The 15,733-nt window shown below is 40.7% G+C and overlaps 1 protein-coding gene across 1 annotated transcript; it reads left to right on the top strand.

Moving 5' to 3' along the window:
* zgc:73226 (uncharacterized protein LOC402792 homolog) lies at nucleotides 1-7,788 on the top strand. Its single transcript, XM_010900304.4, has 6 exons — nucleotides 1-201; nucleotides 4,178-4,331; nucleotides 4,534-4,624; nucleotides 4,812-4,891; nucleotides 6,633-6,779; nucleotides 6,986-7,788. Exons 1-6 carry the CDS (start codon nucleotides 159-161, stop codon nucleotides 7,032-7,034), a joined length of 564 nt encoding a protein of 187 aa, XP_010898606.2. The 5' UTR covers nucleotides 1-158; the 3' UTR covers nucleotides 7,035-7,788.
* Nucleotides 7,789-15,733: the final 7,945 nt, after the last annotated feature.

Below are 15,733 nucleotides of genomic sequence, written 5' to 3'. Positions count from 1 at the left end.
TAGCGCGCGCAGAGCATCACAGTGTTAACGCGCTACGACAACAACAGTGAATGTGCGAGCCACATAGGCAGCTTAGAATACCGTTTTCCTCCTCATTGTTTGTGTTTGTCAGTGTTGGAATCTCACTCTGAACTTAAATCATCCTTAGACCGCTGACCATGTCTCTGTCAGGCTCACAGACTCCCGAGGACACCTTGTACGGTAAGGGTTCATAGGGGTGTTTACTTAGTGTCAAATATGAAACATGATTTATTATTGGGTCAATGCTAAGTTAGGTCAATGATCATTGTTTTTTGTGGTTCTAACTGTGGAAAGTTGATAAAACTGCCCTATGACAATGCTTTCTCTGTGTTTACCAGTGGGATGCACTGTGTTCACTTGTTTTTCTAGGTTAAAATATTTAATAAATCATTACGAGAAAATTCTGTCAAGATAATAACATTGTTGATGTATAAATTATGTTAATCCTCGTTAGGCCTATGATACATATTTTTGGTAACCATCAATTAATGATGGATGCACAGTGACCTCATCAGTTTGTTTACCACATTTGAATGACTTAAGGTGCAACATGTGTTAGTATGGCTGTTGACTGTGACGTATGTATGTCATGGATTTAATGTGTGAAAAAAAGGACGTTAACAGGAGAAATGTAACCCAAAGAGTTACATTTTTGCCAGAAGTTGGTCATTGTGTAAACGGGTTTCATGACTCACCTGTTTGTATCTCTCTAAGCCAATTAAGCCCAGAAGATTTCCCTGAAGCTTATACTGTAGCCTACTGTACCGTTTGTTTATAGGCTCCACAGTATGTGGGGGATGTTATCTAGATGTCAATATAGCACAACGCATAACCACATGGGAATAATAAACAGGCCGTGGTTACACAGCCTCATAAAGTCATAATATCACATCTGTGACTTAACACTTGTGTTATATAACCCCGATTGGCGCTGCTTCTATGGACGGGTGCTAGACTATTGACAGACTTTGGGTGCTGCTGCAATGCAGCCTGGTCAACACACACACACGCACGCAAACACACACGCGTACACACACTACACACACATACACGTACACAAAGAGATAGAGAAGGCTGTCAGCCAGTGGTTATGTCATAACTCTCTCTCATTGGGAGGAAAACTAGGGCAATGGCACAGAATCACCCCCCCCCCCGGTCCACTGTTTACAGGGTCTCTCACATCCCTAAAGCGAAGAATAAAGGGGACAAGACAAAAAGAGAGGATGAGAGGATGACTGCTGAGAGCAGGTGATGATGTTTATATGCATGCAATTCAGCAAGACAGAGACAGAGAGGTGGGAGATGGAAAGGGAAGGAGATGAGAGGGAAGAGGAAAAGGTGGCTAATCTCATACAGAAATAAGATCTTACATAAGTAGGCCCTCTGCCAGCCTGTCTGTGGTTGGCTCTGTTGTTTGTGTTGGTGTGTGTGTTGGTGTGTGTGTTGGTGTGTGCGTTGGTGTGTGTGTTCGGGTGTGTGTTGGTGTGTGTGTTGGTGTGTGCGTTGGTGTGTGTGTTCGTGTGCCTGCTTGCTTGCATGTGTGTCACACCCGAGCTAAACCAGGGACCAGAGAAAACACACCGCATTGTCACAAATTGCCTGATGTCACCTGAAGGTCATTAGAAGTTGTCCAATACCGCAGCACGTCAGGAATGGTATGCACGAAAGGAGACACATCCAACAGGAGTTACACAGCAACTCTGATGTGTTATTAGTTGCTGAGTCAATTAAACATGACGGTTATAAGCTTATTGTGTCTTTTCACGATGTTAGGCAAGTTAGCCAGTTAACTCATTGACCCTGCTTTGCACTCCTGTGCATTACATGTCCTAACCTTAGGTCATCTACTGCGGAGATGGACAAGCAACAGACAATTACTCAATCTCTTTAGATAAGGCTATGTTGGTCTATATATAGGCTGCTGATACTTTCTTACCTCACATACATGGAAGGTAGTTGACAGGCAATGTTGCCAAATGTTCCTGGTTTGTGAATTCCACATTTAGGCTTTGTTAATTTATTCTGGGATATCAAAAATGATTATAAGATTAACTGAAATCCAGAATTAGCTCAGATTTTACAGTTGGCATGATTCAGAGGGAAATATGCCAAATAAGTAAATTGCATTAAAAGTAAAGATACCTTCTTAGAAAGGGACCTGTGAAATACTACTTGAGTAAAATAATCTAGTTTAAAATATAACAAAAGGAAAAAAATCTATTTATTTCATTAGACCACTGACTAAAGATATATATACAGCTCCGGAAAAAATGAAGAGACCACTGCAACTTTTTCTTTCCTATCCAAAAAAGTTGAAAAGGAAGGTTTCAAGTGAGGAACAGAAGCGTTCAATTTGCATTAGTCTCTTCATTTTTTTGAATCCAGAGCTGTATACAGTGGATATAAAAAGTCTACACACCCCTGTTAAAATGCCAGGTTCTTGTGATGTAAAAGAATGAGACAAAGATAAATCATGTCAGAACCTTTTCCACCTTTAATGTGACCTATAACGTGAACAATTTAATTGAAAAACAAACTGAAATCTTTGAGGGGGAACATTTTTAGAATTAAAAACTCACAATAATCTGGTTGCATAAGTGTGCACACCCTTAACTAATACTTTGTTAAAGCACCTTTTAGGTTTTATTATATCACTCAGTCTTTTTGGGTAACAGTCTATTAGCATGGCACATCTTGACGTGGCAATATTTGCCCACTCTTCTTTGCAAAAGTGCTCCAAATCTGTCAGATTGCGAGGACATATCCTGTGCACAGCCCTCTTCAGATCACCCCACAGATATTCGATTTCAGGTCTGGGCTCTGGCTGGGCCATTCCAAAACGTTAATCTTCTTCTGGTGAAGCCATGCTTTTGTGGATTTGGATGTGTGCTTTGGGTCGTTGTCGTGCTGAAAGGTGAACTTCCTCTTCATCTTCAGCTTTCTAATGGAAGCCTGAAGGTTTTGTGCCAAAATTGCCTGGTATTTGTAACTGTTCATAATTCCCTCCAGCCTGACTAAGGACCCGGTTCCAGCTGAAGAAAAGCAGCCACAAAGCATGATGCTGCCACCACCATGCTTCACTGTGGGTATTGTGTTCTTTGTGTGATGTGCAGTGTTGTTTTTGCGCCAAACATACCTTTTGGAATTATTGCCAAAAAGTTAAACCTTGGTTTCATCAGACCATAACACATTTTCCCACATGCTTTTGGGAGACTTAATGTTTGTTTTTGCAAACTTCAGCCGAGCTTGGATGTTTTTCTTTGTAAGAAAAGGCTACCGTCTTGCCACCCTACCCCATAGCCCATTCATATGTAGAATACAGGAGATTGCTTACACATAAAGCACACAGCCAGTACTTGCCAGAAATTCCTGCAGTTCCTTTAATGTTGCTGTAGGCTTCTTGGAAGCATCCCTGACCAGTTTTCTTCTCGTCTTTTCGTCTCTGTTGTGCCATATTTTCTCTATTTGATGATGACTGTCTTCATTGTGTTCCATGGTATATCTAATGCTTTGGAAATTATTTTGTACCCTGCTCCTGACTGATATCTTTCAACAATGAGATCCCTCTGATGCTTTGGAAGCTCTCTATGGACCATGACTTTTGCTCTGAGATGCAACTAAGAAAATGTCAGGAAAATCCTACTAGAACAAGTGAACTTTATTTTTGATTAACCAAAATCACTTTAAATGATTTCAGGTGTGTACTGACTTCAATATTTTTTTTTTGGAATGTGATTGGTTAATTCTGAACACAGCCACATCCCCAGTTATAAGAGCGTGTGCACACTAATGCAACCAGGTTATTGTAAGATTTTTATTTTTAATTTTTTCCCTAGAAGATTTCAGATTGTTTTCCAATGGAATTGTTCAAATAATAGGTCACATTAAAGGTGGAAAAAGTTTGTCTCATTCTTTCACATCACAAAAACCTGGCATTTTAACAGGGGTGTGTAGACATATACATATATATATATATATTCTTAAAAAGCAAAAAATAAAAAATGTATAGGATTACATATTTCCGTTAGGATTAAAATACCAACTACAAATAGTTTTCCTGTCACCCCTCTCCACTTCCAAGTATTTCTACTGAATAACTCACTTTAACCCACTGGTAACATTTCTTAGAGGCTGCTTGTCTGTCCACTTCTCATAGGGTCATGGGTGGAGCTGGAGGAGCTGATATCAGCGGTGAGCAGCAGGGAGAGTGTGACAGGACAACAACAGGACACAGCCTCCTGGGCCCTGCAGGGGGAGCTGGAAAGAATCCTACAGGAGGCACAGCTCGAGTGTGAGAGGAGTAGAGACAGGTCAGTAGACACACAAACACTAAACAACAATTCGTTCAGCTTTCGTTCTCCATCTCTCAAGTCAGTGTCAATTCAGCTGGGCTGTAGCGGTGTGGGAAAACGTTTGTTTACCATGCCAAAGCAATGCAAAACTGTTTTCCTGCGTGCGTCTGTCCGTTGTCACTGAGAACTGAGGCCCTGTTGATTCTGCCTTTGTGTCCAGCCCTCCGCAGGTGGGGACTCCTCCACAAACCGCTGCCACCCCCCCTCACAGTGAAGGAAGCAATAGCAGCACAGACTGTGTGACCATACAGGTAGGAAACACACACACACAAGGACCACTAGGAGAGGGGGCCCCAAATAAAATGTCAACCAGGGCCCCCAAAAGGATAGAGCCGGCCTTGCCTATAATGTACATAACTTTTACACTAGCTGGTGACTGGTTGATATAAACCTTTCTTTCTCTTCTCTGTTTGTTCCCCATCTTTCTCTCCAACTTAGTCCGAAGAAGAAGGGGACAGGAGGATTAGCTCTGAGTGGGTATGGGACTGGTCCAGTCGGCCCGAGAACCTGCCACCAAAGTGAGAACATATGCACAGAATATCCGGAATGAACTTTTCAGTGACCTTAAATTGATCTTGCCTCAGCAAATCTTTTCACCCCTAGTTGCACTAGAAACACATTCTTACACACAAACCCAACTGCTTAACAACCACTTACTTCAGTGGATTTGCTAGAGTGAATGTAGTAATTTATATACATAATAAATTAAACTGTGTACAGTACCATTGAAACGTGACAGGCTGTTCTTTTCCACTGAGACAGATGATTGGCTCACACAGTGTTTGACTTCTTTCTGCTAATGTGCACTAATGTACAATGTTTGAATAGGTCTTTATTAACGTACCACACCTGGATTTAGCAATTTCATCCCACTCTCCTTTCAAGATCAGTTCAAGATCAGTTGGATTGTGAAGGGGGATCTCCTGTGTACCAAAGTTTTTAGGTTGGTCCACAGATTTTCTAAAGGGTTGAGGTCTGGATTCTGACTGGGCCATTACAGTACATTGATTTTCTGAAGGGTTGAGGGTTAAGCTCTGACTGGGCCATTACAGGACATTAATTTTCTTAAGGGTTGAGGTCTGAGCTCTGACTGGGCCATTACAGGACATTGATTTTCTTAAGGGTTGAGGTCTGAACTCTGACTGGGCCATTACAGGACATTGATTTTCTTAAGGGTTGAGGTCTGAACTCTGACTGGGCCATTACAGGACATTGATTTTCTTAAGGGTTGAGGTCTGTGCTCTGACTGGGCCATTACAGTACATTGATTTTCCTTTTTGCAATTCCTTGGTTGATTTGGATGCGTGCTCATGATGATCGTCATGTTGAAAAGTGAAATTCTGTAGCTTTCTGTCAGTTCAGCAGGGTTTGGCCCAAAATATGTTGCTATTTTGAGCTATTTATTGTCCTTTATATCCAGACCAGAGCCCCACTTCCAGTTAAAGTGATGCAGACCCATAGCATGATTCTGCCGCCACCATGCTTGACGATATGTAGTGAGTCCTTTGGGTGATGAGCTGTGTTATCTTTTCAGCAAACATCTTCTGGATTTGAGGCCAAAAGGTTCTTATCAGACCATAACATTTTTTAAAGATTTAGAAATTAGAACAGACTTACACTTCTTATTTTTGTAGTTTATTTTGTGAGAAATGGCTTCTGTCTTGCCACACTACCCCACATTTTAGATATGTGGGAAACTGTAAGATGCACGGAGTGCCCACTTCCTGAAAGATATTCCTGCAGTTCCTTAAAAGTTGTCATTTTTGCCATCTTTGTCAAGGGCTATCAAGGAGACAGCAAATATTGTTGTACATGATTTGGAATATGATTTTTTTAAATTGAACAGTTACCATGCCCATTAAGTGTGTGTACACTTATGAAACCGAGGCAATGACAGTTTTCTTTTTGAATGTTCTGACAAATTATCTATTTGTTTTTCACTTAAATATTGGTAATGACATAATCAATAAAAAATGTCTGATTTGTCTTGATATCAGTCTTTACATAAACATAAGATGCATTGTAAATAAGGGAATGTAAACTTTTTATATCCCCTGTATATTCTCCTCATTGCATTGAGCCACACTAAACATCTCAGTATGAATTCTTCAATATTATAACTGAGAGCATTTTTTTTTTTTTACCAAACGTGCATTTTGGTGTTGAACTGATGTGGTCCCCAGTCTTTCCTTTTCTCTGCCTTCCTCTTCTTCCTGATCAGTCTGTCTCTTTCTTTGCCCCTCTGCTTCTCTTCTCCAGGGAGTTTGTGTTCCAGCACCCAAAACAGTCAGCCTCCCTGAGTGTACGGAAGAGTGAGGTGATGAGGAGAGGCCTGTTCTCCTCTGACGTCCTCATGATCCTCATTCCCTCAATGCTGGCCTCACACCTGCTCACACTGGGACTGGGGTAAAATACACACACACACACACACACACTCACACACAATATATAGTCACCAATTATTTTACATAAAAAATTGATTTATTTCCTAATGACAGCAATCTGTTTTCATACAAGGAGATTAAAATGTGTAATCAAATAGCAAATTAACAATGAATGCTTTATTCTTACTATCACTCATTATCGGCATATATTTCCAACTCCCTTTGCAGGATCTACATAGGGAAGCGATTGGCTGCCTCTACAACTAGTACTCTGTGACATGTGCTTCAGGGCAGCGCTCCCATTCGCTGACAGCAGGCCAATAGGATCACCACCCTCACCATAGAACTCTTGTTGCCCCCCTTTCTCCCTGTCATGGGGCAACTTAGGACCCAGCCTTTCTTCACCATTGTCTCTCTGTCTGTCTGTCTGTCTGCACTTAGTATGTCTGTCAGATGGTCAGTCAGTAACCCATCATCCGAATCTGAAATTTCCCAAGGTTGTGTATGAATGTGTGTGTGTTTTTCAGGGCAAGAGTCTACTCAACACCAATTTTATTAATGATTCAGACAGAGGTTATTATTCCTCTCCCCGCAGAGTAAGACCTCAAACTAACAAGGAGAAATGAGCGATGACATGGAGAATGTATAGAGAGAGCATTGGCCACCTAAATACCCAATTAAGTTGTGAAAAGGTATTACAATAGGGTACATAGCCTAGTGCATTGTGTAACTTTACAAAATCTAATTCAACATTTTATATCCACCATGACTCCTGTCATCCACTTTCTGGGGCATAAATGCGGGAACTGTGATGATTTAGTTAGCATTGAGAAATGGTTTATATTTCGTTGAGGAATGGTTTGTCTAACATTAACAAATGCTTTGTATAACATTGACAAATGGTTTCTATAATGTTCTTAATGGTTCATAACAAAAACAAGTGGTTGTGCTCTTTGTCCAATATAACCATCTGAATGTTTGAACTTTTTTGAACAACCATAACCCCATTAAAATGTATTATTCACACAGCTCCACATGTCTGTCATCCATTTTTTATGTTACTTTCATTTTTCTGTTCTTTTCCCTGCTTTTATTGTGATTTTACCCTTCCAGAAGTTGTAGAACGCCATAATATAATAAAACATAACTCAAAAGTCAGACATTTGTATAAAATACCCCAGGTCTTCGATCAGCTATCTGTCCCAGTTGTTTGTGTGATGCCATTGTTTAAACGCAATATATTCTTATTTAGCCATACATGAGTGGAAAGAAGGACTAACAGGCTGTTTCAGTAATGTTAGTTCTGGCAAGCCATTTATCTATATCGTTAACTACAACATCTGTTGGCCATTTTACAGCTTTTCCATGAGAGGTGAATCATTGTGTATCAAAGTGATTATCTGGCAAATAATCACCTTGCTACTTCAGTATTACGTGTATGTCTTAAGGTCCAGACTGCCATCACCCACACATTCACACAGTTTTATAGGAGTGACATCATCAAGAGCAGACTGTCTATATCCATCTGTCATTCTCAGTCCTCCTGACATAATTTCAGAAAGCATTTTGGTTTAACAAGAGAACGCTGACATGGAATCAAGAAACAACTTTCATGCTTGTTGCTTTCCCACGAACCTAACACCAGCCACGTTTGTCCCCTACACACTGTTTAACATCGAATTGCAATACAAATGTTTCTGTTTAGGGTAAACTGCCCCCCATTAGTTAAGAATCATGGCTTTTAATCCATTTCTAGGTGTTTGATGTGAAGGCTCCTGCTGGGCTAACAATGCTAGCCCAAACACATCGAGCTGACAGCACAACTCTTTAGGATAGACTGTTGTTGGAAGAAAACCAAAACACCTGGTATCCATTCTCTCTTTTTTCCCCTTCTTTCACAGGCACGCATGTACGTGCGCATAACATGCCGTCTTCGCACGGTTTCAAGAACAAACTACATTGAAGAACGAGCGTTCCGCTTTTCACAGGAAAACTGAAGAAACATCCTCTGAAGTCCTGGATATTGTGCAGGAGGACAGTTTTTTTTTTTAAGGGGAGCTCTAAGCAGATGGTCGGACAGCGATCCCACCCTGTACCCGTCTGTGTTTCTCTCACCGTCAGCCAGCTCACACAGCAGGCATTCACAGGTGGTACAGGCTCTACCATAACCCCCCGTCGTCTCCAGCACACCACACACTCCACCCCCCCGACATTTACGCAGGCAATTTCAGTAAGCCCCTATAGCCTTCTTCTTTGCAGGGAGTTGTGTGTCGTCAGGGCATAGTTACAGTATGTTCCGACAGTTTACGACCCTTCTAGGACACTTTGTTCCTAGTTTGCATGCTTTTCAAGTAAACAACCTAGTCATGAAAACAAAGTGTGAAATAGAAATTTCACACTTAATGCCTCCAGACATAATCAGAGCATAGTAACAGACATTGGTGGGTGGTGAGTGTGGAGGAGTCTGCTATATTCTAGTCTCTGGTTGAGCTTTTGCCAACCGCGAGAAGAGGCGATTCAAACAGGCCAGGTTTCATGTGGTAAGTGTCCCAGAGCAGGATTGCTGCGGGGTATCCAATTTAAAAATACATCTTTAGACTCTGGGTAAAATAATGTTACTTATGAAGATAATTCTAATTCCATTAAAAAAACAAGAGAAAAAATTGCATCTGAAAGGATTACTGCATGAAATAGCCTACTGCCCATTTCAGGACAGACCAGGAAAATGTTTTTTAATCAGTCCTGTGTTAATCATTAATACTGATTAAATGTGTTAAATGCATGGGGGACAAAGTTTACGCATACAGTATGTCCCCAATGGCAATGAAATGTTTTAGTTTTAGGTTTTAGTCACTGCCTCCTAGCTGTGCTGGTCAAACGCCATTCAATGCATAGCGACAACTCCTGGGGGAGGATCGATACGAGGTTGTTGGACAGAGTTGTCTTGTTGTATTCTAGCAACTCCTGTTGGTATGTTGTTCACCTGTGAGCTCAATCGTGATTGTTAGCCAAGGAATGCATTCACCTCTCGTGCACGAAAAAGTCCTGGTTGAACGAGTAGCATGCAGCAGAATTAGGTCAAATGTTTCAAGGAGTGTGGTATACTGTATACTATGCTAAGGGCTGTTGTTATACATGACTCAATGCATTGCAGAGTGCCTGGACACAGCCCGTAGCTATGACACTGCCATATACCACAATCCTCTGAGATGCCTTAGTTAAATATAACTGCTTATCCATACCATTACAACAGTAAAAAGTACTGACAATCAGGAATCAGGGTTCAAAACACTCAGATTATAACAGCAATTCTTACTCAGGCAGCTTACAGTTTCAATAGCAGATATTTTATTAGAAGCAGGAGAATCTAGGCCAGCTGTTTGGGACCATAATCACTAGGCACCAATAAGGAAAGATCAAATAATCTGGTTGGTTTTTTATATGGGTTTTTTGTTTTGTCCACTGATGCATTTCATCTCTTATTAGTAGTGTTTTAGGTAATCCACCAGTAACCTGCAGATGAAGTTCTGCCTTTCAGTTGCCATCCCTGATATTTTCCAATTAATATTCATTATTATTATTGATTTGGAATCCTGATTATTTGTAAAATGTTCTTTGCATAAACAATGTCAACAGAGCTCAGGGCTTTTTATGAGATATTTTAGGTTACGATTTCTGAACTTTGAGACTTAGTGCTAATGATATGTTAGTGTAAGACCTCACTGAATGGTTCATCAACCTGAAGAATCATGTTTTTTGTAATGTAAGGAAGTGAAGTTTCAATTCCATAGTGCATTTTCAACCTCTCTGGGCACAGTGGCTGAACACACAATGGTCTAGCATCAAGGCTTGATTTTACAAAACCACTTGGAACAGTAGTGCTGTCATTATATTTATTTTCATCTAAAAAGTGAAACTGTCATTTTGCTAATATGGATCCAAAATTGTGTGAAGGACAGCAATTCAACCAGTTAGTCGAAATCCATTCATTTCCTGAAACTGTGCTTCAGAGAGAAATAGGATGTCTGTCTTTCTGTAAAAGGCATTATCTTTCTGCCCTTCTGTACCGCCAAGGAGGAAATAGAGGTTCAAGTTTCAAACGGCTTGGTCCGGACTTAGGAATGCATTTAAATTGACATGTCATCCATGGCTAAACATTCAAACAAAGTCACCAGATTACACCAATCCCCTCTCAAGGAAGTTCACTTCCCCATATGTGTGCCTTCAATTTCCTCCTTAATGAATTTATCTTCAGGAACAATATATCTCAAAGTACCATCAAATATCGCTAAACAAAGAAGCCAATGGGAAAGGTAGTTATGGGCGTTACATTCCTATAATTACATTGAAAAATCACATTGTCACATGTCAAAATCATTTAAAATTAAAGCAGCATTTGGATACTTCATCATGTCCCTCATTCAGACACTTTCTTTCTCCAGTCCCAATCTAACCAACTTTTTGCAAGCAAAAATGTGCTTAAATGATAATGAACATTTAAATGTACTGTAATTTTATTCTCTGAACAAAGGAAAATTGAATCACAGTATTCTTAATAAAGATCTACATGCAAAAATTAAGGGAACACCTAAATCACACATTGGTTGTCAATGAACAAAATATATAAAAATCTATACTGTACATTATGCAAGTCGTTGAGAACAAAATGGCGTTTTGAAAGAAAAATCCCCAACCGATTGAGGGCTGGATTCAAACTCACTCCAAAAATCTAAATAAACAGTTGTTCCAACTTGTGTGAATTTCATCACAGCAACTCATAATGTGACTCAGTAGTGTGTATGGCCTCCACGTGCCTGTATGCACTCCTGACATCGTCTGGGCATCCTCCTGATGAGACGGCTCATAGTGTCCTGAGGGATCTCCACCCAGACCTGGATCAGGGCATCAGTGAGTTCCTAGACAGACTGTGGTGTTACTTGACGGCGTCAGATGCACTGATACGTAATGTCCCAGAGGTTCTCAATTGGATTCAAGTCTGGGGAACATGAGGGCCAGTCATTGGCATCAATGCCTTTGTCTCTGGCCACATTCAGGCATTGTCCTGAACCAGGAGGAACCCAGGGACCACTGCACCAGCATAAGTTCTGATGATGTGTCTGAGGATTTCATCCCAGTAACTAACAGGAGTCAAGGTACCGTTGGCTAGCACGTGGAGGTCTGGCGACCTCCAAGGATATGCCTTCCCAGACTATCACTGACCCACCGCCAAACCAGTCATGCTGGATGATGTTGCAGGCAGCATAACGTTCATCACGGCATCTCCAGACTTTCACATCTGTCACATGTGCTCAGTGTGAACCGGCTCTCATCTGTGAAGAGAACGGGGCACCATTGGCGGACCTGCCAATTCTGGTGTTCTCTGGCGAATGCCAATGGAGCTGCATGGTGCTGGACTGTGAGCACAGGTTCCACTAGATTACGTCAGGCCCTCATGCCATCCTCATGGAGTCTGTTTCTGACGGTTTGTTCAGAAACATGCACACCAGTAGTCCGCTGGAGGTCATTTTGTAGGGCTCTGGCAGTGCTCCTCCTGTTCCTCCTCACACAAAGTTCCTGCTGCTGGGTTGATGCCCTTCTACGGCCCTGTCCAGCTCTCCTCATGTAATGGCCCATCTCCTGGTATCTCCTCCATGCTCTTGAGACTGCACTGGGAGACACAGTAAATGTTCTTGCGACTGAACATATGGATGGGCCATCCTGGAGGAGCTGGACTGCCTGTGCAAGCTGAATGGGCTGCAGGTACCGCCTCATTTTACCAGTAGTGACAAGCACACTAGCAAAACTAAAGAAGAATCAGTCAGGAAAGATAAGGAGAGAGCAATTGTCTGTGGCCACCACCTGTGAAACCATTCCCTTTTTGGGGGTTGTCTTGCTGTTGCCTCTCCAGTGCACCTGTTGTCACTTTCATTTGCACTAAAACAAGTGACACTGATTCACAATCGCTTATGCTTCCTAACTGGACAGATTGATATCCCTGAGGTTTCATTGACTTGGTGTTATATTGTGATGAGTACATGTTCCCTTCATTTTTTTTAACAGTATACAGCTCCGGAAAAAATGAAGAGACCACTTTTCCAAAAAAGTTGATAAGGAAGGTTGTGAGTGAGGAACAGAAGGGTTAAAATCAAGAGACCACTACAAATTGAACACTTTTGTTTACTCAAAAGTTTCCTTTTCTACTTTTTTGGAAAAGATAGAAAAAGGTGCAGTGTTCTCTTAATTATTTCCGGAGCTGTATATTCACATTGCTATTGGCAAATGTTTTACATACAAAATTGTAATATGGGATTGTTGAAAATGAAAAAATAAGTGGGAATGTTGTTTCATTGTGTAATCTAATACATTTAATGTCACTGTAAAATTAACAAATTGTTTTCCAGGTGGCATTTAAGCACCTACAACTAAAGATGTGAAAAGCAAATATTGGGTCAAGAGTGAAATAACCAGGTTTCATTTCAGTTCTGGAGCTAAGCAACTTAACAACTACGGCTTTAACTTTCTTTTTACCACCAATTACAGTAAATGTAATTCCTTTTCATCTGGTCTATTTGATGGACATCACAAATTGAGGTTGGACACTGACAGTTTTGTAGCTGCATGATGTACAGTAGATGTGTTGGTGTTGCTCAAGAACCTATGAAGATCCAAATGCTTGAATATTAACAAAGAAATCCACAATGTTAATATTATATTATAGAATATGTCCTTAGCATATATATTTAAGAAGTTTTTGATTTGATGAGTAAGAACTTATATGATAGAAAGGAATGTAATTTACTCACAAAAAAGCTAAGATATAATATATCCAATTTTAAAATAGATTGGGTCCCATTAGAACAAGTTTCCATCTTGAACTTTTATAAAATGTTCTGAGAGTCTTTCAAGCTGGAAATGTTCTGCCGGCCTGACATTTTTTCACCTGGCTGGATTTGATCAAGTTGCTCTAACAACTAGCCTACATGCCGCATAAACGTCTATGAGTGTAAGTTAAAATAGTGTCCACTCAGGGAGACACCTCATTGATCCAGCCCACTCATGGATGCCCTGGCAACACAACACGGCATTATTACTCTCTGGATAACATCAATGCCAGTCTTTCCCCACACCTTATGTTCTTTTTCTTTTGATCACATCAGCGGCTGTGCACAGTCAGCACACTGAGGTGAACACAGGGATGAAAGAGATTCTTTCGTTGGCACTAGTTTGTTCTGGGGTTTTTGCCCCCTGACATTAGCCAAAATGTGCAGGCAGCAGGCTTAATCTACAGCGTTGCCAGACTGTAGACAAACTAACCAGAAATGTCTGTGTACGTAAAATACTAACAGGTGAGGACCTTTTATGCAGTACTCACTGAGAATTTCTATTTTTAGTTACGTTTAGGATTAGAATCTGGGTTACCGTTAAGGTTAGGTTAATGGGTATGGAGAACAATTTCCAATGTAAATGTTGTAACCCCCTAAAATGGAGTCAAACTGTATTACTAATGTGTGTGTAACAGGGCCAGAATATGGAACCGACTAATCAACGTCATAATACTTTCCATGTTCCATGTGCCGTCTCTTCTCTGTTAGGAATACATTTCTCTCAAATGTATTCCTGGCAGTAGCCCGTCATCTATTCTGTGGACTGACAAAGGCTACTATGTACTGGACAAACATAAGTACCTCAGCACTCAAGTAAGTGCCATTTTCAATTTAAATGAATTGGTATCCTGAACAATTCCAGCCTAGACATGCTTGACCCAATGAGACATAATATGAAAGATGGCTTTGTACGTAATGGTTGAATTATTTGCTTAATTTCATTCCCCCTGTCCCTATGTATCTTTCCAAGTTTCCAATTTCTTCTATTTTTTGCTCAAAAACAAAACAGAAAATAAGTTTATGTTTTACAAGTGCGCTTACACCACATCACCAGATCACTTCTGAAGTCAGTAAATATATGAGAAATATAGAATTTTGAGTGCAGTTCCCATTTAATAATGGGCATCTAGCCAGAGGCTGTGTTGTTTAATGGTGATCTTGTAGCACACACGATGATGTTTGCAAAACTAATTTTAAAAATTATGATACAATTCTGTCTGGTAAGCATATGCTAGTTTGTAATTAACAATTCATTAAAACATTTTTTGGGAATTCTACCAAAAGACTGCTTACCATTAGCATTATCGCTAATGGTGACAAAGTTCTATAGACACAAAATGGCCACACAAAGACAGGAATGTGTCACATGAAAAAATATGTTTAATTAATTTTCATTGTAGAAAGATTCAACTTTCTCCATGTATCCCTTACTATTAGAAACTTACACTCCCAAAATACCAGTGGGTTTTGTCCTCACATCTTGGGTCAAACCATTCTTTGATGTGTGACTTTAGACAAAGACCAAACAGAAATGTGAATTCGTTCAGCAAGAAAGTGAGATAAAGAGAAAAAAGAAGAGCGACCTGGCCACGAATGAAATGGCCGAGAGAAAGAGACACGTACAGGAAGACAGAGAGATGGTCAGACAGAGAAAGAGAGAGAGTGGGCGAGTGGGTCGAGGGTGGGGGTGAAAGGTGTATGTTGAGGATGGTGAGTCACTGAGATGATGTACATTCTGAATGTGGCCGGTGTGCAGTTCGTGGAACAGCTGCTGGCTAGTCTGTGGGCTGACTGGATGGGTCCATCTGGTGAGAGCATTACCTGGCTCCTCTTACCATTGTCTGAGAGGAGGCCTCCGTCAACTAGTCTTTGGCAATCCCCACTGAGAATAACTGTAGCGCACTGAAGGCCCTGTTGTTTTTGAAAAATGTTTCCCGCTTGCATATAGTGTAGCAGCTCTGAGAATACCTTGGTACCGTTGCTACACCTACATCGTAAATCTTGCGTTGTAATTATGTTTCCAGGAAAAGCATTAAGTATATGTTACAATGTCCACAGTGGAGGACATTTTAAGTGATTTTGCAGGCAACTT

The sequence above is a fragment of the Esox lucius genome, chromosome 14, assembly GCF_011004845.1.
Source record: "Esox lucius isolate fEsoLuc1 chromosome 14, fEsoLuc1.pri, whole genome shotgun sequence".
NCBI lineage: Eukaryota > Metazoa > Chordata > Actinopteri > Esociformes > Esocidae > Esox > Esox lucius.
Note: the sequence above shows the minus strand (reverse complement) of the source record. Positions and strands in the feature narration are given on the sequence as shown.

Bases quoted from the DNA above. Each gene is read 5' to 3' on its own strand.
- zgc:73226 (XM_010900304.4), top strand. From the start codon at position 159: ATGTCTCTGTCAGGCTCACAGACTCCCGAGGACACCTTGTACG. The intron at 4,332-4,533 runs GTCAGTAGACAC...CTTTGTGTCCAG, and splicing joins TGTGAGAGGAGTAGAGACAG to CCCTCCGCAGGTGGGGACTC. The intron at 4,892-6,632 runs GTGAGAACATAT...TCTCTTCTCCAG, and splicing joins CCCGAGAACCTGCCACCAAA to GGAGTTTGTGTTCCAGCACC.